General features: G+C 39.2%; 3 protein-coding genes across 4 annotated transcripts in view; 1 reads left to right on the forward strand and 2 right to left on the reverse strand.

Moving 5' to 3' along the window:
- Nucleotides 1-161: 161 nt before the first annotated feature.
- Nucleotides 162-15,017, reverse strand: SKA3 (spindle and kinetochore associated complex subunit 3). Its single transcript, XM_070749772.1, has 10 exons — nt 14,808-15,017; nt 12,613-12,734; nt 12,116-12,180; nt 10,871-11,036; nt 9,035-9,377; nt 5,832-5,896; nt 5,078-5,250; nt 4,304-4,495; nt 4,092-4,207; nt 162-322 (listed from the first exon to the last, which is right to left on the reverse strand). Exons 2-10 carry the CDS (start codon nt 12,713-12,715, stop codon nt 295-297), a joined length of 1,251 nt encoding a protein of 416 aa, XP_070605873.1. The 5' UTR covers nt 12,716-12,734; nt 14,808-15,017; the 3' UTR covers nt 162-294.
- Nucleotides 15,018-15,089: 72 nt separating this feature from the next.
- Nucleotides 15,090-18,505, forward strand: MRPL57 (mitochondrial ribosomal protein L57). 2 transcript variants are annotated; one of them, XM_070749775.1, is made up of 2 exons: nt 15,090-15,173; nt 17,890-18,319. In XM_070749775.1, exon 2 carries the CDS (start codon nt 17,892-17,894, stop codon nt 18,204-18,206), a length of 315 nt encoding a protein of 104 aa, XP_070605876.1. In that variant the 5' UTR covers nt 15,090-15,173; nt 17,890-17,891; the 3' UTR covers nt 18,207-18,319. The 2 variants fall into 2 exon arrangements, with proteins under 2 accessions (XP_070605876.1, XP_070605877.1); XM_070749776.1 differs by having other exon boundaries at nt 15,155-15,339; nt 17,890-18,505.
- Nucleotides 18,506-19,093: 588 nt separating this feature from the next.
- The window catches only part of ZDHHC20 (zinc finger DHHC-type palmitoyltransferase 20), an 83,691-nt gene continuing 79,064 nt past the window's right edge, over nt 19,094-23,720 (reverse strand). The window contains exon 13 of the mRNA XM_070749774.1: nt 19,094-23,560. The gene's annotated coding sequence lies outside the window, so the exon portion shown is untranslated. The remainder of the gene's footprint in view (nt 23,561-23,720) is intronic.

Genomic DNA, 23,720 nt, shown 5'->3' on the forward strand with positions numbered 1-23,720 from the left:
GAAACAAGGAAGAGAAGGAACTTTCTGTTGCAAGAAGACAAACTTCTTTTTGTCAGCAAAGGAAGCAAGCAATGTAATTTCCTTAGTAAAAGAATCAATGCACTCAAAAGCCCGATTGGGCTTATTATCAGGGGATGTCTTATTTGGGGAGGAAACGGTAGTTATATTTATGTTCTTTATTTTATTTTGATAATTTTTCCAGTAGAGTAAAATTGATTGAATAGTTTAAAATTAAACATTTATACAGTACTTCGCAAGAACCTTTAGACTGGTAGCCGAGGAAAAAACCCAGATTTAATCTTCATTTCGTCCAGAGTATTTTCTGCAAATGTAATAATGAAGCACAATTATATTACAATCCTGTTTTATTATCTTCAGCTATTAATATATTTGTTTCAATAGATACAAACATTTATTTTACAAGATTCTCAATTAGGGAAATGGCATTCCATTTGTGTTTCCATTTTCAAAGTTAGTTTTAATGGGAAACTGAAAAACATTACGATTGTTTCTCAAAACCTTTCATTCATTTATTCCTAAAAAGTTGAGAGCTAGATTTCAATTGGCTTAAGAGATGTTATAGTTTATTAGATTTGTATGCTGCCCCTCTCTGGGTGCCACATTCCAAACAGGTTATGTCAATGTATCAGTTGTGGTGATGTTGTGCTTAGAATGCAGTATTGTAGGCTAATTCTGTTGACTGTCGGCTGCCATCCGTTTGGCTATTGCATTCTCACCGGCTCAGAGTTAACTCAGCCTTCTATCCTTCCGAGATGGGTAAAATGAGGACCCAGATTGTTGGAGGGCAATGAGCTGTCTCTGAAAATCTCTTAGAGAGGGCTGAAAAGCACTGTGAAGCAGTATGTAAGTCTAAATGCTGTTGCTATTCACTCCTACATATTACTCACTTTCTGCCTTCACTGCATATTGCATATTTATAGGTAAAGTCAATCATATCAAAGGCTTGTTTAATCCAATATTATATTCTTGCATTAGCCAATCCAATGCCTATGAAAACCCTATATTACCAGATATAATGGGATCTTTTAAAATTTTGCCTGAAGAGCATAACTTCACATATTTATGTTATTCCATATTTTATATTTGGGGTCCCAATTCCCCAAAATGGAAAGATCCCTCTGAAGTTCTTTTCAGTCTTTTTATTTTAATCATTTCATCCTAATTTGCCATTATACCTGGCTTCCTTACTCTTTATTTGGAGGGCAGGTGTCAAACCTGCCGTGTCACATTGCTGTCACATGATGTTTCATGATATTTTACTTCTTTCACGGAGCTGGGGTGGGCGTGGCCTGCACGGGGCACATACAGCCCATGGGCTGCTACTTTGATACCCCTGAACCAAAGCTTATTAATTTATAAACAAATTAATACTTGGCTCTTTAAAGGACTCAAGGACTCACATTTCATGTGAAAACTGCCTACTGTATGTTGTACATACTCCTGGTCAGTTGGAGGATGATGAAAAAATTGAGGACTCTGATACAGATAGTGTTTATGAATTAGTGGTGGGCCCGGAGTTACAGGTAGTAGAACAGGTGGGAGGCTAGCCACAGGATGTTGCTATGAGTCCAGAATCTAGCGAGGAAGAATCAGACGTTCGCTGGGTCAATCCTAAATTCAGAAGGGTCCAAAAACGTAAGGAACAGGTGTTTGGAAGACGATATTAAGGGGAGGAATGGGTTAAATACTGGAGTGATGTATTTGGTACGTCAGGGTGTCAGTGGGGAAGAAGGGTGGAGTTTCAATGTTGTAGGGCTAAAATGAAAGGTATTTCCGTGCAGCTCCCAAGCAAGCAAAGGCAGTCTGTGTTATTTTACAATCATTTCTGCTGTTTTTGAATCATGCTGTGAGTACATAAATCTTGTTAAACGGAGAAGGCTGGGAGGAATGTATGAGGAATGCAATTAAGAAAAATAACGGGAGGAAGAGGAATTTGCTAGTATGAACTGTACAGTGATCCCCCGATTATCGCGAGGGTTCCGTTCCAAGACCCCTCGCGATAATCGATTTTTCGGGATGTAGTGGTGCGGAAGTAAAAACACCATCTGCGCATGTGCGCCCCTTTTTCCATGGCCGCACATGCGCAGATGGTGGAGTTTGCGTGTGGGCGGCGGGGAAGACCCAGGGAAGGTTCCTTCGGCCGCCCAACAGCTGATCTGTTCCGCAGCGCGGCAGCAGCGAGGAGCCGAAGATGGGGTTTCCCCGTTGCCCAGGCAATGGGGAAACCCCATCTTCGGTTCCTCGCTGCTGCCGCGCTGCGGAACAGATCAGCTGTTGGGCGGCCGAAGGAACCTTCCCTGGGTCTTCCCGCCGCCCAGGCAAAGGGGAAGCCCCAAGATCGCTTGCCCGTTCGCCCGGCCGGCCGGCCGCTCCGCTTGCCCGTTCACCCGCCCCGGCCCGCTCCGCTTGCCCGTTCGCCTGCCCGCCCGGCCGCTTTGCTTGCCCGTTCACCCGCCCGCCCGGCCGCTCGCTTGCCCGTTCACCCGCCCGCCCGGCCGCTCCGCTTGCCCGTTCGCCCGCCCGGCCGCTCGCTTGCCCGTTCACCCGCCCGCCCGGCCGCTCCGCTTGCCCGTTCACCCCGCCCGCCCGCTCGCCCGTTCACCCCGCCCGCCCGGCCGCTCGCTTGCCCATTCACCCGGCCGCTCGCTTGCCCGTTCACCCCGCCCGCCCGGCCGCTCCGCTTGCCCGTTCACCGCGCCCGCCCGGCCGCTCGCTTGCCCGTTCACCCGCCCGCCCGGCCGCTCCGCTTGCCCGTTCACCCGCCCCGCCCGCTCGCCCCGTTCACCCGCCCGCCCGGCCGCTCGCTTGCCCATTCACCCGGCCGCTCGCTTGCCCGTTCACCCCGCCCGCCCGGCTGCTCGCTTGCCGCTCGAGAGCAAGAGGGGGAGAGATAGAGAAAGAGAGAGAAGGAAAGAAAGAGATGAGAGAGGGAGGAAGAAAGTGTGAGAGAGGAAGAAGCAAGATAGAGAAAGAGAGAGAGAAAGAAAGATGAGAAAGGAAGGGAGTGACGTCATCGGGTGGAAAAATCGCGATATAGCGTTTCGCAAAGATCGAGATCGCGAAACTCGGGGGATCACTGTATTTCAAATATGGAAGGGAAGAGAAATAAAGATGGAGTTCCTTTGTTTATGAAATACTGTACTGCATTTAGTAAGAGTTATTTGTAATAGCTAAAGTTCTACCAGAAACCAGAACACTGTATTTCTACCTTCTATCTTCTTTCATAATCCACTCATTGGTTAGAGTGGTAGGGCTTTTATGTCCAAATCATCTGGGAAGGATGAGTACTTTGATTCCTTCATAATAGGTCTCTCTCCCCAGGAAATAATTGTATCATTTTTATTCAGTTGACAATGTTGGGAGATCATAAGCCACAGATTGATTTCCTGACCGGAATGACTAACGTCAGGAAAGTGTGAAAATGGCTTGTTTAGAAAAACAATACTAAGCAGATCATTATAAGTAGCTAAGATAAAATATTCAGTAATATAGCTCATTAAAAATAGAATACATTAGCCTTGGATGACATGCAAAAAAAGAGCATTGTTTACAAGAAACAAAGTTTCTTAAGGGTTTTTGTGAAATAGGTCAAACTAAATATTATTAAAAAAAATAAAGGGAACACTCAAATAACACATCCTAGATCTCAATGAATGAAACATTCTCATTTAATACTTTGTTCTGTACAAAGTTGAATGTGCACAACAGCATGTGAAATTGATTGTCAATCAGTGTTGCTTCCTAAGTGGACAGTTTGATTTCACAGAAGTTTGATTACTTGGAGTTATATTGTGTTGTTTAAGTGCTCCCTTTATTTTTTTGAGCACTGTATATGAGGATATAGAGTATTACGTACACTATCAATGCTCACCTTTTTTTCCGCCTGCCAAGATGGAATAAAAATTATTTTTTTAAAGGAAACAGTGGCAGAAAAGTATCAGGCTAGCAAAAAAAAATTGTTGGCTACTATTTAAGGCAAAGATAAAATGTTTCAATTGCATGAAAGTTTCAAAAACTGAAATTTTTAGACATTAAATATAAGTGCCATGTAGTTTTTGCTAAAATCTTACCTGTTTTCTTTATTATCAGAACGAAGAAATCGCTTTTCTACAAATTGTGAAACATTTTTTTCTTCAGTTCCTTTCGCAGCTGCCTTGGGTAGCTTTGGATTGTACCGGGATAAAATCTAAATAAATTTAAACAAAAGGTATTGGAAAAAGGAGCTTTCCAATTTTGCTGATAAAATGCTAACATTACGGCAAATTAGTTTTGCACATCAAACCTGCAAAAGATTATCTGGAATCACAGTAATTTCAGGTGGTGCTAATGGTGCACTGAAGAGGTCCTCATGTACTGACGTTACTGGAGGAGGAGGTTCTACAGTACATTCCAGGTATTTGTCTGAATCCAGGACAGGTTGATCACTGTCTTCTATAAGATCATTATCTGGCAGTGTCTTAGCGGCATTTACACGCTAGGAAAAGAAAAAAAATTGTGCTGAAATTTTGAAACATAGTTATATTTCTTAAGAAAATATCAAACAACTGATTCAAGCAACCATAGAGATTATTCTTGAGACATACAGTGGTACCTCTACCGACAAAAACCTCTACTTACGAACTTTTCTAGATAAGAACCGGGTGTTCAAGATTTTTTTGCCTCTTCTCAAGAACCATTTTCCACTTACAAACCCGAGCCTCCAAAACTAATGGGAAAAGGCGGGGAGAAGCCTCTGTGAGGCCTCTCTAGGAATCACCTGGGAGGAAACGGCTGGAAAAATCAGGGAGAAGCCTCCATGGGGCCTCTCTAGGAATCTCTTGGGAGGAAACAGGGTCTCCGCCCTCCCTCTGGTTTCCCCAATCACATATTATTTGCTTTTTCTTTTATTCCTATGGGAAAAATTGCTTCTTCTTACAAACTTTTCTACTTAAGAACCTGATCAGGGAATGAATTAAGTTCGTAAGTAGAGGTACCACTGTACCTACAATGGACATATTGAGACAAACATTTTATTAAGAGATTTCTAAAAAATTGCCAATATGGTGTCAATACTTACCATAGGTTGTATTCTCTGAGGTTTTCTCTCGAGTGGAGATATTTCTGTTGTGCGTTTAGAAACATCTGAATGATTACTTTCTGGAGACTCTGATAAAACAGCGGTCTTTCTGCGGGCAATTTTCACCCCAGGTGTGCAGAACTCAGGTGTATCAGGTGAAGCGAAACAATCATCTGAAAACATTGGGTTAATTCACATGGAAAACATGTTACGATTATGCAGAAAATGGATCAAAGGATTGGTTTAAGGCAGAGGTCTTCAAACCTGACAACTTTAAGACATGTGGACTTCAAGTTCCAGAATTCTCCAGCCACAAGTCTTAAAGTTGCCAAGTTTAGACCCCCTAGTTTAAGAAATATACTTGCATGAAAAGTGGAGGCTTATTCAGCAGGATCAGAATAGAGCAGGAGACCATTTAATTGCAAATTGGCAATTCCTGATTGTTTCCTTTTCTCTCTCTCAACCGGAATATATTTGGAGATATCTGGGTGGTGGGGAGTAGGGAAATTGACCCTGAATACTCCTGCAAACGCAGCAAGTAGAGGTCTGAGTTTTGGTTTGAGGGCTTAGCAGAAGCAAATCTAACAACTCTGCAGGATTTTCCTTCACAAGGGTGTTTTGCATCCAATCCCAAATGTTGGATGAAAAACGTCAAGGCACTGTTTCTCAACCTTGACATCCTCAAATTGATTCTCAAGACCTTCCTTAGGAATACAAAATATCCTAGACGTTATTTGACCTACATAAGACTTACCACTTGCTTCATTTGGTTGCCTGAGGGCTGCCAGATTCTGATTTGATACCATCGCCTTTGCTGATCTGGTCAAGTTATTAGCAGAAGGGGGAAAAAGTTATTATTTAAATGAAAGTACAACCAATATATATATCAAACCTTTGCCAACTATCTCAAAGATGCTGTTTTTCAAGAGGCAACTCGAGCCGCCCCGAGTTTGCGGAGAGGGGCGGCATATAAATCCAATAAATCTAATCTAATCAAATCTAACTGAGTTTTTCTTTTCGTTTCATTTCTTATCCAAGGAGCTTCTTCAGCTCTGAATGGAAGGATTTATAGTGGTTCTCAATCTTTCTAATGCCACAACCCCTTAATATAGTTCCTCATGTTGTGGTGACCCCCAACCATAAGTCTAGCGCCAATTCTCCCAACAGAGCTTTAAGCTGATTCGCAGGAACATCAGAGGGACACCCCCCCCCCCGCTGTAAACACCTGATTGGTCATATTGTAAATATATGTTCCAAGGTGCTGGAATAGAAGCCTTAGTTCCATGGGGAAATTTGTCTTTTCCTATGGTCTTAGGTGACCCCTGTGAAATGGTTGTTTGACCCCAAGGGGGTCCTAACCTCCAGGTTCAGAACCACCAATTTATACAAACCTGTAAGGATTATATTCAGCAGTCCATCTGCATTAAAAAGACAAAGATCTTTTTTTTTTGAAGATAGCAAAGTCCACATTTTGCATAGAGGACCGCTAGTTTGAAAGACAGGTCAAAGAGGCCATGTATATCAAAATGGAACAGCCCTCTCTCAACAGAGATGGAGGGATACGACACGATCTATCTCCAGTCTCTAACACAGTTCCGAGAAAGTTCCAAATCACTAGCAGTGGTGGGATTCAATTTTTTCTCCTACCGGTTCTGTGGGTGGGGCAGCACTTTGCTGTGAGTGTGGGTAAGTCCAGGTCTACGTCTGTAGTCATACCTCCTGCAGAGGATGGGTGGCACACTTCTTGCCAGGGAACTGCGCTGCCCCAGACTACCGGACAATCTGTGGATCATGAACTCTTAACCACTCCATCCCCAGCACCACTGGGAAGCACCACTGGGAACATAGAACACCACTGTGTTCTATGTCCCCAGCACCACTGGGAACATAGAACACAGCTTCTTCCATGTGAGCCAATGTGCATGTGAAAGGAGTCTGGTCACAGCAACCATGGGGACTGAATGAAGGAGCTGAACATCAATCATTTCCACCAAAACTGGATGTGACACCTGCTGGAGGATGGACCACTGTTTGGCAAATGCTGAGTCCATGAAGTTGGCCATGGCCCCCGAATCCACCAGGCCCTGAATCTACACTGCTCGGTGATCTGGCACAAATACACTTTCTGCTACCGTGAGATGCTTCACAAAAGCTGTCTATGATGGAGATGGTTGTCCCATTGCCCCTTGAGCAAAATTTATGGAACTCTCTAAACTGGGCCCTGCCCGTTTCCTGCTGCTATTCCCAATGCGGCTTTGGGTGCCTTAATAATAATAATAATAATAATAATAATAATAATAATAATAATAATAATAATAATAATTATTATTATTATTATTATTATGTATTAGATTTGTATGCCGCCCCTCTCTGAAGACTCTTGGCTGCCATATGGCTTTGGTCACCACAATTCGACTAAATGTCGTCTGGCGGGTCCCAGGGGAAGAGCCTTCTCTGTGGCGGCCCCGACTCTCTGGAACCAGCTCCCCCCGGAGATTAGAATTGCCCCCAGCCTCCTTGCCTTCCGTAAACTCCTTAAAACTCATCCCTGCCGTCAGGCATGGGGGAATTGAGGCATTCCCCCCTCCCCCGGGCCTATACAATTTATGTATGGCATGTCTGTGTGTATGTCTGGTTTAATAATGGGTTTTTAAAATTTTTAAAAATTTATTAGATTTGTTGTGAATTGTTTTATTATATGTTGTGAGCTGCCCCGAGTCTACGGAGAGGGGCGGCATACAAATCAAATCAAATCAAATCAAATCAACCCAACCCAACCCAACCCAACCCAACCCAACCCAACCAACCAATCAATAAATAAATAAATTCAGACAAAGGCCTTCCTAATGGCACTGATCCTTCTTGGCTTGGATCAGGTGAGATTGTATAACCCCCAACTGCATTGGCTCATCAGGCAACGGTACCGATGGCAGCACTGCCTTAACGAGTGCAGGCGTGGCCGTCCACTGTGGCGCCAGTCGCTTCTGGAGCCTTGCGTCAAGGCAGAGACACAGGTGCATGCGCTCCTGCAGGGCGCAAGGGGATTCAGTGCACACCAGCTCAGCCAGGAGCTCCGACAAAAGGCCTTCCTGGAACTGGTGTCCATAAGCGCTGCCTCATTCCATTGCAGTGAATGGCGATACAGTGAGTGAGCCTCGCTCCTGCCCCAACTCTCTCAATTGCCTTTTTGCCATTTGGGCCTGAACAGGGTCCTCAAACATGGTTCTTAGCTGATGGCAAAACTTGGCATAATTATTCAACAACAAGTTGGGCTGGGTCTTCAGAAATGTCTTTGGACATGTTTGAACATTTCAAATGCATGATTTCAAAGCATGATACCTGCACTGACATACATCACGACCTTATTGTTTCTGTTTCTGTTTCAATATTATATTACAGTGTTCCCTCGATTTTCGCGGGTTCAAACTTCGCGGAGTCTATACAACGGTTTTTCAAAAATATTAATTAAAAAAATACTTCGCAGTTTTTCCCTATACCACGGTTTTCCCCGCCCGATGACGTCATATGTCATCGCCAAACTTTTGTCCACCTTTAATAAATATATTTTTTAATAAACTTTAATAAATAAACATGGTGAGTAATAATCTAAATGGTTGCTAAGGGAATGGGAAATTGTAATTTAGGGGTTTAAAGTGTTAAGGGAAGGCTTGTGATACTGTTCATAGCCAAAAATAGTGTATTTACTTCCGCATTTCTACTTCGTGGAAATTCGACTTTCGCGGGCGGTCTTGGAACGCATCCCCCGCGAAAATTGAGGGAACACTGTATTACTTAAAAACTGCTTGAATCTTCAGAGATGGGGAAGAAGAAATGATATACTGATGCATGTAACAAGACAACAAAAAATAGTAGTCTTATTACTTCAGACATAAAAAGATATGAGGACAGAAAAATGATAATCATATTTTTGTAATGATTTCCAGATTTACCACTTACCTATTTTTTCTTCCTTTATTAAGCAAAAATATTGTTTGGTCGTCCATCAAATTTGTGGTTTCATCATTTACAGACAGATCACGCCCGCAGATATTGAAACATTCTACTTTGGGTGACAAATATTCAAATTTATCTGCTTTCACCTCTTCATTCTGGCTATGTGGAATGCGTACTGTGTTTAAAGAACTTGGAAGGGCATATTTTGAAAGCCCAAAATCTGAAAGTTGAGGAGTTTCCAAGATACTAGGAGATCCAGATGATTTTTGAGGAAAATCAAGAGGTTTTGCCTCTTCTTGATCAGATAAAGCTGATCCAGCGTTGATTTCATCACCAACCTTTATGGCTTTAAAAAGAGAATTGTCTCAGTGAATCTGGTGATAAGGCATACCAAAAAGAAATACATCACAAATTTGGATGCTTTTTTTCTGTATAAATATTGCCCTTCTATCATAGAAACATAGAAGATTGACGGCAGAAAAAGACCTCATGGTCCATCTAGTCTGCCCTTATACTATTTCCTGTATTTTATCTTACAATGGATATATGTTTATGCCAGGCATGTTTAAATTCAGTTACTGTGGATTTACCAACCACGTCTGCTGGAAGTTTGTTCCAAGGATCTACTATTTCAGTAAAATAATATTTTATCACGTTGCTTTTGATGTTTCCCCCAACTAACTTCAGATTGTGTCCCCTTGTTCTTGTGTTCACTACCATATCAATACCACATCAGTACCATTGCTCACTCTGTAACCAAGGTTTGCTAACCCTACAACAAGATTCCACCAATAAATCAAGCATTTTAACCATGCTTTTTTGAATAAGTAATAATGATCTGATTTGTATATAAAAATAAGAGACAAATAATTCTAAAGCCAAAGCAGCATATCATGTCTTGGCAATGTGTATATTCAAAAAGTATAAGAGGAGCATTTTTAAAATCATCAAATGTTTAAACATTGACAAAAACTTTTTTTTTGCAAGAGGTCCTATGAAATCACTTTAAACAAATACAGTACTTTGAATGCATTTACAATATACAGTAATGTAAATCATGAACCTTTTAATCAATAGGTTCCTTATTTAAATTATGATGCATCAGACTGTTTATATCATTATATCAATAGTTTTTATTCCATATATATTCGGTACTTAGTTATAAGAGAATAAAAAAATACGAACGATTACTTCTATGGCAAATGCTCCATCACGTTTATTTATTTATTTGATTTTTTTAAAGCAGCCCTTCTTCTTAGACTCAGGGCGGCTTACAACATGTTAGCAATAACACTTTTGAACAGAGACAGCATATTGCCCCCACAATCCGGGTCCTCATTTTACCCACCTCGGAAGAATGGGAAGCTGAGTCAACCTTGAGCTGGTGATGAGATATGAACCGTTAACCTGCAGATCTACAGTCATCTTAAACACAGTGGGGAGATGGAAAACCTTGCTAATCTGAATTATGGGTTATACCAGAATGCCATGAAAATGGAAATAAGAAGCAGCTATATAAAGATGACCTTTTTTTTTTACAGAACTGAGGCCAGTAAACTCTGTATCATAGGGTAATTGGCAAAAAAGTAAAATAAATTGAGCATACAGTTTTTTAAGTACAGTAATATGCATATTATAAATTTTTTTAAACTTTTGACTTAAGCAGTGCGAAACCTAGCAGCAATGCCAAGATCAGATATTCAAAGCTATAGAAGAAAAAGAGTCATATAAAGGCTTTGACAAGCTGAAGTGCCTATCCTTTTTAATATTAATGCACACAGAAATAAATTGTAGAGTATATTAACACAGCAAATATTCTAGATTGAGGGGAAAAATTACCTTCATTCTTGTCAATAAGTGGCTTGTAACCATATTTCTGAAAGAAATCTCTTAATTTTTCAAGATTGGTTTCATTTCTCTTTCTCAGAACTTTGCTGGCCTTTATGAAGTCGTATGTGGCATTTCTCTCTGAAGAACTTGTATGTAGAATATTATCAGCATCAGCCTAGGATTTGTTTTTAATTTGAGTTAGAACTGATGATTATAAAGTACATGTCAGGTTTAGCGTAAAACTTGTTTATTACATGGAAGTAGCAACAAAATATCTTATCTTTTTCTTTTTAACAAAAACAGTTTATTTAAAAAAACCACGTCTAGTTATGACTTCATACTATCCAAAGCTACCTTTGTTTTTAAAGAATCAGGCTCTCATCTCCTACTAGAAGAGTTTAGGATTGTTGGGTTCTCTGGAAATGTTATACATTTACTATGGAGGGTTTCAGGAGGCATGGTATAGAAGAAATCAGGTTTTCTATCTTAGAAACATAGAAGATTGACAGCAGAAAAAGACCTCATGGTCCATCTAGGCTGCCCTTATACTATTTATCTTAGGATGGATATATGTTCATCCCAGGCATGTTTAAATTCATCCCAGGCATGTTTAAATTCATCCCAGGCATGTTTAAATTCAGTTACTGTGGATTTACCAACCACGTCTGTTGGAAGTTTGTTCCAAACATCTACTACTCTCAGTAAAATAATATTTTCTCACGTTGCTTCTGATCTTTCCCCAAACTAACCGCAGATTGTGCCCCTTTGTTCTTGTGTTCACTTTCCTATTAAAAACACTTCCTCCTGAACCTTATTTAATCATTTAGCCTATTTAAATGTTTCAATCAAGCTTCTGTCCTCCAGACTATACAGATTGAGTTTATGAAGTATTTCCTGATACGTTTTATGCTTAAGACCTTCCACCATTTTTGTAGCCTGTCTTTGGACCCGTTCAATTTTGTCAATATCTTTTTGTAGGTGAGGTCTCCAGAACTGAACACAGTATTCCAAATGTGGTCTCACCAGCGCTCTATATAAGGGGATCACAATCTCCCTCTTCCTGCTTGTTATACCTCTAGTTATGCTATATCTTGGGGAATATGAAATACTATCATGGGATGCTATTTAATACAGAGAAAGAAACTTTGACACATATTAATCTTCCATTAAATCCCATACTAATCTTCCACTTTAAACACATTTAATATAAAAGCGATGAAGCGAAGAGAATGAAGAGAAGCGGGTCATATCTACCTTTAGTGTTCTGGCTTCAGAGTACAATTCGTGTAGATATCTCATTGGAGAATCATCTTCAAATTCTTCAAAACAGTTGAAAATAAATGATCAGAAACAAAATCTTTAGAAAATGATGTACAACCTTATAAATTAATGTTTGTTATTTAAAAAATGAGATGTTCTAGCCATATCAGAAATTAGCATTGGTTGGGAGTCCAAAGAACATAGGTATGAGCTTCAGAAATGTACCAATCCAAATTAAATGCATATTTCTTCGGAACTGAACTGAATTGAATCAGAAACACAACAATGTTCTAGTTAATATCTCAAATGCAGAATGACACTGTGTCCAAATTTACATACTGTGTTGCTGTTATGTCCTGTTTTCATTCTGTTCTTTTTTAATGTATATATTCAATAAAGATTATTTAAAAAAACAAAAACAAAATGCAAGTTATTTGGTTTTGTCTTAGCATAAGCTTTCTGAAGTAAACAATTATTTATTACATTCTCACCTTCATCATCTTCCTGTAAAATTTGCTTAAATTGCTCAGCCTGCTTCTCTAAAGTGACTGCCAAAGTTCGCAGTTTGTTGAAGAATGTTCCTGTTACATCCATACTGAAGAAAAGCTTGTTTCTAAGATGCATTTCAGAAAGAATATGAAACAGTTAACTTTTCAACTTATGTTAAACACATTTGGGAAAAATACAGTTTAGAAATAGTTTGAAATAGTCTTTCCATGCATGCAGATTTATTTAAAAGGGCACAGTTGATCCAGTAGCACATATATTTGTTATCTAATTCTAAATGTTTTCTTCTATGTTGCATTTCTATTGTGGAAATGCGGCTTTCTTCCCAAGCCCTAATCACTATGTATTCAGAAAAGATTAAATGGCTCTCCCACAAAGCATCACTATTAGGTTTTATTGCTGTGATGTGCTCTCCATAGGGCTTTCCTTGAAAAACCTGTCAGGAGCATTATCTGTTCTAGAAGACTGCAGTGCAGGCAAGAGTTGCACTGTTGCCAGTTGCCGTTGGGTGCAATTCAGGATGAAGGTTATTGCCTATAAAGTTAGGACAGAGGTATGCAAAGTTGGCTCTTCTATGACATGTAGACTTCAACTCCCAGAATTCCTGAGCTAGCATGATGGGCTCAGGATTTCTGGGAGTTGAAGTCCACAAGTCATAGAAGAGCCGACTTTGCCTATCCCTGAGTTAGGATATTTGAGGGATCACCAGTTTTCCGTGGTTTCTGCCCAGCCAAGTATGAGCCAACATAGTTGCAGAGCTCTGGGCTCCTGTGATTAAATAGTGTCATTATCAGAATCCAGAAAGTGTGCCTTCTATGTCACGGCACCTGTCCTCAAGAAAGAAATCCTCCTGAGTAGGAAAAAGGGGGAAAGAAAAAAAAATTAAAATAGAGGTAAAATGAGAGAAGGACTAAAAGATAGACATTAAGATGAAAAGAAATGTGAGAGATGTATTAAAAACAAAATGATAATGAACTGTAACTATCTAAAATATTATTAAGACTATTGTATGGATGTATGAAACTCAAGAAACCAAACGTTCACAACATGAGATGTAGAAAGACTAAAAATAAATAAAAGTTATTGGGGGAAAAAATAACCTTACGATCCTAACGGAAAATGAAACAGTAAACTGTGCACATGGCCAGACATGGCCTTTCTTTATCTGTTACATTGGTACAATTTCAACACACCACTTTTTAGCACATGCAGGAGTGCTGACAATTAATTAATCCAGGGTGCCCTTCAATATTCAAAATCGACACAGACTTCAGAGGATAATCAGAACTGCAGAAAAAACAATTGCTGCCAACCTGCCTTCCAATGAGGACCTGTATATTGCACCAGTCAAAAAGACGGCGGGGAAAATATTTACGACCCCTGGCATCCTGGACACAAATTGTTCAACGCCTACCCTCAAAATGTCGCTACAGAGCACTGCACACCAAGACAACTAGACACAAGAACTGTTTTTTCCCAAATGCCATCACTCTGCTAAACAAATATTTCCCTCAACACCATCAAACTACTTACTAAATCTGCACTACTATTACTACTAGTTTTATTCTCATCATTCCTATCACCCATTTCCTCCAACTTATGACTGTGTGACTGTAATTTGTTGCTTGTATCCTTAAGATTTATATTGTTTCCTCATTGCTTATTTGACCCCTATGACAATCATTAAATGTTGCACCTCCTGATTCTTGACAAATGTATACTGTATTTTATTTTATGTACACTGAGAGCATATGCTCCAAAGACAAATTCCTTGTGTGTCCAATCACACTTGGCCAATAATTTTTTTCCTCTTCTACCTAAACCCTCCAATCTTCCTTCAGAAAACAAGAAGGCTGCTTGAACAAGAACTGCAGGAAATTAATTTTCGGGAGCCCGAAAAGCATCACCTCCTCCCTCAAGACAGGGACACGCTAAAGCAGGGGTAGGCAAAGTTGGCTCTTCTATTACCTGTGGACTTCAACTCCCAGAATTCCTGAGCTAGCATGGTTGGCTCAGGAATTCTGGGAGTTGAAGTCCACAAGTCACAGAAGACTCAACTTTGTCTACCCCTGGTCTAAAACAAACTTTGCTGGCTGGGGAATTCTGGGAGTTGAAGTCCTCCAGACTTAAAAGTTGCCAAGGCTGGAGACCCCCTGTTCTAAAAGCCTTCGCTAAATACCTCCGGTCATTCGCAGGAACCGCCTTCACAGCTCGCCAAGACTGCCCTCCCCCAACCGGCGCCGCTCTTTCGCCTCAGGACCGCAGTTGATAACTTCTTTGCCTTCGCGGCGTTTTGAATTCCCCGGCACGGCGGGCGCCGATTGGCTCACACCGGCTCTGCCCCGCCTCCTTATTGCAACCCCGTGACGTAGGCAAGCGTCATTTCGCCGCTTCGCATTTACGGGCCCTTTTTATTTATTTAATTTTTGATTCGGTATTCTCGCGAGAAGCGAGACTTTAGGTTCTTTGAGCGCAGCGGCTGTCGGAACACTATTTGGCTCGACCCCGAACGCTCGTGGTGAGGAGGACGCGTCGACGAGGCCCGGTGAGTTGGGAAAAGCCGGGTAGGGAGGCCTTTCGAGGCCGCAAGGAAAAGTGTGGCGGCCCTTTGGCGGCTAAGGGCCCAGCCGGCCATTGCGCTGCGAAAGGGGCGGCTGATTTTTTCCCCCTGCAAAAGCTTCCAGTTGGTCTTCAACCTCAGCCTAGTGCAGGCAAGTTTGGCTTTTCTAGGACATACGGACTTCAACTCCCAGAATTCCTGAGCTGGCATGATTGGCGCAGGAATTCTGGGAATTGAAGTCCACATGTCACAGAAGAGCCACTTTGCCTAGTGCAATTGGGGAGGTGACTACAACAGTTCGTTTCAACCTTGGCTACTTTAAAGATAGGTGGACTTCAACTCCCAGGATTTCCCAGCCAGAATTTGCCAAGGAAAAAATAATAATGGAGTAGACAGAACATGGATTATATTTATATCCTGGTTTTTAATGTGGGTTTTCCCCACTGCAGTGTGGAAGGCAGTGTCTTTTAACAGAATAATTTATTTGAAAGGGAACTTGGAGGTCTTCTATTTATTTAATTTAATTTAATTTATTTATTTATTTATTTATTCCACTACACAGTAATACACAATTAAGGTAGTCCAACCCCATGCTCAAGTAGGAAGTTTTATAACTGGATAGAAAGATGAATATAGCTGGAAATTAGAATATAACAACTATAAACTATAAGATTAGGAGTAATAAAGAGTAGATTTAACCCAGGTGACAAAATTATAAATACAAGGAAATGGTAAAGATTAGTTTGATATTGTATACCAATAAGTAAAGGCTAAATGGTTATAAACATTGTTAAATATATTAAATGAGAAGGGAAGGGATACCAAGAGAATATAATTTAATTAGCAATACATTATCAGTCTGTTTAAAATGAAAATATATTTTTTTAGAAAACTATTGGTTTCTAAAAAATATTTTCTTTAAAAACAATAACATATTTATACTTTTAGTAATTCTGCATTGATGCATAGAAAAAAGAAAAATAAACAATCACATATCTACATGAAAGCATCATGGTGCTTTCATTCATACATTATTCCTTTAACATAATAGTTAATGTAATTATATATTTCTATTTACAATTACCTATTTTTATATCTTTCTATTTACATATTTACACTTTCCATTTCTACTAACTTTAAATGCTACCTATGATCTTCCTATTTGTTTTTCTTAATTCCATTTGTACCACTGTTCCGTTTCATAATATTCTGATTCCTTTTGACCTCGCCACACCCATGCCCAGTATGGCGAAGGGGGGGGAGTTCCAAATGTCATGTGACACTGCTGTGACGACATGAGTTTGACACCCCTGCTGTATACTGTTACAATGCAATGCAATGCAAGTCGCAAAATATTAACCCAAATAATTAAAATATCTGTATCTTTCACACCAATACACCAGTTGGTATCAGTGTGCAAATTTCTTTAAGGTGTCATTCCTATTAACTTCATTTCATGAAAGCAATTGATCTAAATGTCTTTGTTTTCAAGGAGCCCTTTAGATTGGATATTGATAGATATAATGGTTCATTTAAAAAAAAACTTGAAGAAGTGAGCTTCTAATTTCCTCCCCTTTGCCTCTTTACTCTCTTGAAAAAAAGGAAAATAATTCTTTTCTTTTTATGTTGTTCCAGAACCCAGCAAAAACCTTGATTTTCCAAAAGACGTTTGGGGACTAGCTGTCGAGCCATAAATGCCTACATTATTCTAATACATTATTAGGGATTTGTATTATGATATTCTTAATTTCTGTAAATGATCTGGAACTTCTCCAAATTGAGGGCAGAAATTACTTAAATGCAACTTATTAAAATTAATTTAATTAATTAATTAACAGAGTGGGCCTTCTCCGGGTCCCGTCAACTAAACAATGTCGGTTAATTTTGGGATTTCCCAAGAGCTTAAAACACCAATTCTGCACGAACTATTAGGTTAGTTAGTTAGTTAGCCTCTCTACATGGGGCTACCTTTGAAAAGTGTTCGGAAACTTCAGATCGTGCAGAATGCAGCTGCGAGAGCAGTCATGGGCTTACCCAGGTATGCCCATGTTTCACCATCACTCCGCAGTCTGCATTGGCTGCTGATCAATTTCCGGTCACAATTCAAAGTGTTGGTTATGACCTTTAAAGCCCTTCATGGCACTGGACCAGAATATCTCCGAGACCGCCTTCTGCCGCACGAATCCCAGCGACTGATTAGGTCCCACAGAGTGGGCCTTCTCCAGGTCCCGTCAACTAAACAATGTCGGTTGGCGGGCCCCAGGGGAAGAGCCTTCTCTGTGGCGGCCCCGACTCTCTGGAACCAACTCCCCCCTGAGATTAGAACTGCCCCTACTCTCCCTGCCTTCCGTAAACTCCTTAAAACCCACCTTTGCCGTCAGGCATGGGGGAACTGAAACACCTCCCCCGGGCATGTTCAATTTATGCATGGTATGTTTGTGTGTGTGTTTGTTAGTAAATGGGGTTCTTTTTCAATCTTTTTAAATATTTTAAATTTATTTGGATTTGTCGTGATTTGCTGTATCTTGCTGTGAGCCGCCCCGAGTCTGCGGAGAGGGGCGGCATACAAATCTAAATAATAAATAAATAAATAAAATAAAATAAATAATTCTCTTCTTTGCTAGCGTTAGTAATACTTTGACTTAGAATGTTTATACACTTAATATTTCAAATAGTTAACATTTCTTATTTCTTTTTGCAGGCATGTTTCTGACTCGGCTACTGTTTCGAAACAGAATTCCTGGAGGACAATGGATTGGCAAACATAGACGGCCAAGAATCATTACTACTTTAATGAAGGCAAACATGATTAGGAGACTTGAAATTGAAGCTGAAAATATATATTGGCTAAGTTGTCCATATATGACAGAGGAGCAGGAGTATCGCCACGACGAAGAAAATGTATTTGCAGCAAATCAGCAAAGAATAGCTGAAGAGAGAGCAAAGTTTCCTGAACACAAGTATGCTTCAGAACATCTGGAACATCTTAATGTGACCAAGAGATGGGCAGATTCCTGATGTGTTTCCTTTGCCACTCTAACGGATGTTATGGATTCACTGGGCTTGCTTTTAGTGACAATGAAACAATGCACAAAGTCAGTAAATAAAGATATTCTTGTTGTAATCAGCAATTGGCTTCATGAATACATAAGCTTTTCTACTAAATTATGTATGCTTCCACCGTTTCAAAGTTTAGTGCTATTATACAAAGGATTTGAGGTTGGGTTTTTTTTTTGAAGAAATCTGTAAAAGCTGGCTTTGTCCCCTTGTATTTTCATCCCTCTATCCCCTGGAAAAATAAAAACTCCTAAACCATGTATCTACCAATGAATGAAACCACAAAGAATATTCTTATTTTATCCATTTTGCAGTACAGTATATGGCAGTGATTCTCAACCTGTGGTCTGCGATGTTATCACAGGGATCCATTAAGGCTTCAAGAAATGTTATGATTTAGATCTTCAGGGTCTGTGGCCACAAAACATATTTAAAGAGAAAAATGGGGTGAAGAAAAGATTGAGAACCACTGGTATAAAATCAAGTACTGTATTTGGATTTAGGACAGTCACCTGATTGAAAGAGTTATTAAGGAATGGCTAAAGCAAAGCTAGATGGTTGCCAGTGGTACAGGCTCAGTAAATATCTTATTTGGAAGACTAATTTAGAGTATGTTAAAGCTGCCCTTGAAATGTTAATAACAGAAAAGAAACCAAATAAGATTTTAATCATCGGTTAATGAGTGTTATGTTAATTGAATTAAGAAGTGGAAGAGATTTGCTTTTAAGACTCCCTAGGCAGTGCATAAAAGTGAGGCATTTTCCGTTTCAATAGAGGCTAAATGCATTTTCTCCTTATGTCCCTACTCATTTATGACAATGCGAAATAACTGAAATCCAAATACAGTATAGCCGAAAGCCTGTTCCCAAGTTATTTATTTTCTTATGCATTCATTATGTCATAACACATTAATGTATCATCAATTTGGCAAAGATGGGCTTCTTAAAAACAGTTATAATTAAGACATGATCTGTATTTTGATATACAAAAGTCAAACATGATTGAAAATTAATTACACTGGTGGAAAATATACATGAAGATATTACAAGGTGCAGTTAAAAATAGGAAAATTCCAGGCAAAGTGATCTCTCTTACATACTTCATTTATAAAAGCCCATTTAAAAAGTCTTTATTAAATTATTAGTGGCAATATGCTTTTTCTGTGCATAGGAATACTATCTGCAACATAAAGAACAGATGCATCATTCACATTATGTATCCTCTAAGTATCCTCATACCATTTTAGATTTGAATACTTGCAAGCCTACTACTACAACAGAGAGATCTATATTTAAGTAAAATATCTGCATACACCTTTGTCATAATAACAGTGCACTGTGTCTGATGTACCCATTGGTATATAACACAGGTTGCAACAATTTTGGCCAAACTATACCATTCTATTAATTTATACTGGGGAAAAACAAGACATAGTGGATAGCATTTCCGTAATACCCTACAATGTGCAGTCTTGAGCCATATAGTTTGTCATGTTTACAAAATAAGAGCTTCCAAGTAAATATATTTAGGATAAAGGTAAAAACCCACAATTTTTAAACTACTTTCTGAAGCTTTCCCAGTGTAACTTAAGAATCTTGGGAGATGCTAGGATTGCAATAGACTATAAGATGTTGGATAGTTTATCAGTTCTTTGGTACTAGGAAACAAAAATGTTATCTCAAAATATGATCAAAGTATGAACCATTTAATTCAATCCTCTAAAAGACATCTTTAGTAATTTATTTTGTAAACATGGAGTCTCAGTCTATTAAAATTTTCAAGTATAATCTGGAAATACACATTGGATTTTTAAGACTAACTGAAAACCTATTTGGTAATACAGTTGTATGAGATACAGTTTTGGTAACTACGATCTAAATGAAATTGTATACAGTATTGTAAATTGTGTCATTTAATTGCTTGGACTTTGTCACTACATTAATAGAAAATTACAAAAATAACAATTGCTAGGACATTTCTCCAACACAGGATGCCAGAGATCTGTTTAATCAAGTGATGTTTTAAACATTTTCTATTAATTACAATTCCTTGAAATAAGAAATAATAATTACTAGAAAATACTTGTTTTACTTAAAACTGTAGCATAAAATCTAATTTATAATAGCAGCCAATAAATCAAGTCTTAAGTTTGTAGAACTAAAACAAAACAATAACTGGGAAGGACTTCCTAAGGCAACCAAGAATCTATGCTTACAATATGCAAGCTATAATTCCCCAAAATGAGCATACATAAAATGTTTCTAATTATACCATTACATGTTCATTAGCAAAATGATTTGATAAAGCACTTAAATAAAATCTACACATCTTCCAATACAATCAGCATGATATATCATACTCTTTGGTATAATTTTTTGAAATTAATAAGATTTTCTACCTGTTAGTTACAATTCAGTATTATGAACACTTTTCTTTCTGACCCAACATATAGATCAGAGCTGTCAAACTCCTCATGCTCTGTTTAGCGAAGGGGGGAAAAGTCCCCATATGTCATGTGATGCTGCCGTGACAACATGAGTTTGACACCCCTAATACAGTTGGTTTCACTAATCACTGGGGACTTTTTCAATGGCTTAAAGATTGCAAAATAATTTAAAATACTAAGTATTGCCAAAATAGTTTAAAATTTACCTCTAATCATTACTGGAGATAGATACCAAACAAACAAGTGCAAAAAGCTATTATTTCTATATATACTTTACTCAGAGAACCCTGTTATCCATTCATTTCTACTGATGCATTTGAATTTTTATTATCTTTTAAGACAACCTTTTGCTGTAGTCAGGTTATTGGTGGAATGGGAATGGGAATGACTTTAGGAGACGGGAAGAGCCACAGCCAGAGAAATGGTTGGACAAGAGGCAGCTTAGTCTAAGGAAGCTATGTAGGTGTGGAAAATATCTCTGAAAGAACCCTTCCTAGTTTCCTGGACCAAAAAGGCCACAGCAGAAACATACTTTCAGAGCTGCAAGACTGATGTCAGCCTTACAAGATGGTCCAGAAAGGAAGCATGCTCCCTTGTCATCTTTAAGGTCCAAAAAACCATAGAAGTTCTCTTCTGAGACATCCACATTGCTTCCATGGCCTAAGTTGCTGTTATCCAACTCATCCCCTGGCTATGGCTCTTCTCCATCTTCCAAGATCCTTCCCACATATCATTACAATTAGCTTGCAATAACTGATCTTTCCTATGTACCAAATAATTTAAGGGATAATGTATTTGCTGTAACTTCTAGTGGTGGATTTGTGGAATTTGTACTGTGTTCTAGCAGTCTGACCTCATTTTATCTCATCCTTCCTATATCTAGATGTACGAGATAGCACTAATTCGTAGCACTGAACAACATTATCTGACCAAAGAGGCAAATGGGACCTTGAACCTAACTTGCACTGTAAAGACAGGATGCAGCATGAAGTCACAAGAACTGCACAATGTCTTTTATTTCTTCTCATTTTAGAAATTAATTTGGGAAAAGCCACATCGATACATATTTTATTTTATACAGCATTTTATTTTAATTTAAAATGTTAAATATGTTATAAAATATACATTTTATAACATATTTTACATAGCGTTTTATTCTACCCCGTTCTTTGTAATACCCCAAATCATTTTTTAAAAAAAATACATCACTTGTACGAATTTCGCTTTATGGTTTGAAATAAGAAATGTAGAACTGTTGAGATGCAACCAATGGCAATAGATTTAAAAAGTATATATAGGGCAGGAACCCCTTTTACAACCGCAGAGCGCGAGAGAGAGATTATCCTCTTCAAAATCTTTCTCAACCTTAGCCACTTTAATATGTGGGCACCAACTTCCAGAATTTGTAGGAGCTAAATTTCTACATCTGCCACATTGTTAAGGGTCATAATAATCAGAACATTGCTTGGAGGATTGAAGATTTGTGGGAAAGGAAATGTATGCGTACGGTTCTTGTCAGAGTCAAGTATCCAGTGTCTCTCTACCTTGTAACACAGGGCTGTCAAACTCCCGACCCGTGGGCTGGAGGCATCATGCGCTGGTCACGCCTACACCCGTTTTAGCGAAGAGAGGAAAGTTCTGATACGTCCCATGACGTCAATGTGACACCGTGAGTTTGACCCACCTGCTCTAACAGATCAATGTAAGCATTTACCGTTGCACCGAAAGTATACATCAGTATTTATTGTTAAAGGGCAGGATTAGATCCAGGATCAAAGAGAGATAGAAAAGACGGGGAATCCTGTACAATGAAACCAGATGGCTGTGAACAGTTCCTTCCCCAGTTCACTCAATGTTCCTAGTGCAGGAGGTTATGAAATCCAATCCCTCAATAACACTTTCATGCCAGCTTATTTTCTATTTTTAAAAAACCAAGAACAGCAAGAAAAAGAAATGTTTTATGTTCATGGCTGAATAACCTGCAGTCTTAAAAAAAGAATAGGTATATTGGGGATATCAGGCCAAAAATGGTAACCAATAAAACTCCCAATTATTAAACATTCTAAAATGGGAAGGGAGAACATCAGTTTTCCATATTCCCAAGAAACAAAAACATCAGATTTCTTAAAAACAATGGCCAAAATTGCTCAGGAAAATATTTTTTCTCAATTAGCGCTTCCAATTGCTAGTGAGCTGAGAAAGCTTTGCACTTCTAATACTGTACAGTATTGTAACATTACCGTATCTGCCATAAATCAAGTTTGAAAAAAAAAAGGACTTTGATTATCAGAGAACGTTAGAAAGTCATAGTTTTTGATTGGCTGCTTTACAACATGTCTACCATTACTACTGGTTAACTCATGATGGTTATGGGGGGGGGGGGGGAAACATACAAAAGTACCAAATATCAGAAGTCCACCAGGTGGTTTGAGCCACATAGAACTGTATTGTGGAATGTTAATGGTGAAATGCTATCGTGAACTATATGACTACCCTCCCCTACCCCACTTTCCTTCCACAGAACTGTTACGAAAGTAATGGTATCGGCATGGCGTTGCTTCACGCATGAAGTTTGCAGAATCAGTCGCTACCACAGTGCAGCTGGAATGCATAGTTTCTGCACATCGGAGTCCTGCGGAGCCTTGCAGGGCATTTGAGGATTTGGCCTTTGTAATAGCTTTGCAGAAATGCACATCACGAATCTTAAGGCATCAGACTTTCTGCACCGGAAGTGCTTATAAAGCATCCACTGGATACCATCAACGATCTCATTTTCCGTGTCTTGTTAACATGCTGGAACTGTTCCATTGATTTATTGGTGTGTCTTCCTTACAAAAATAATATCCAAGCACAAATGTATTGTAGAAATCTATTTGGAAAACAAACTGTATAAGTATTGTATGGAATAAAGATAAGTAAAGGCAAGTAAAAAAAACCCATGGCTAATTCTGCATTGAAAATTGATTTCTCTGCTATGAATTGCTGTATGGAAGAAAAATTTTTCAGAAGAGATACTAATGCACATATGA

Source organism: Erythrolamprus reginae, chromosome 4, assembly GCF_031021105.1.
Source record: "Erythrolamprus reginae isolate rEryReg1 chromosome 4, rEryReg1.hap1, whole genome shotgun sequence".
NCBI classification, from domain to species: domain Eukaryota; kingdom Metazoa; phylum Chordata; class Lepidosauria; order Squamata; family Dipsadidae; genus Erythrolamprus; species Erythrolamprus reginae.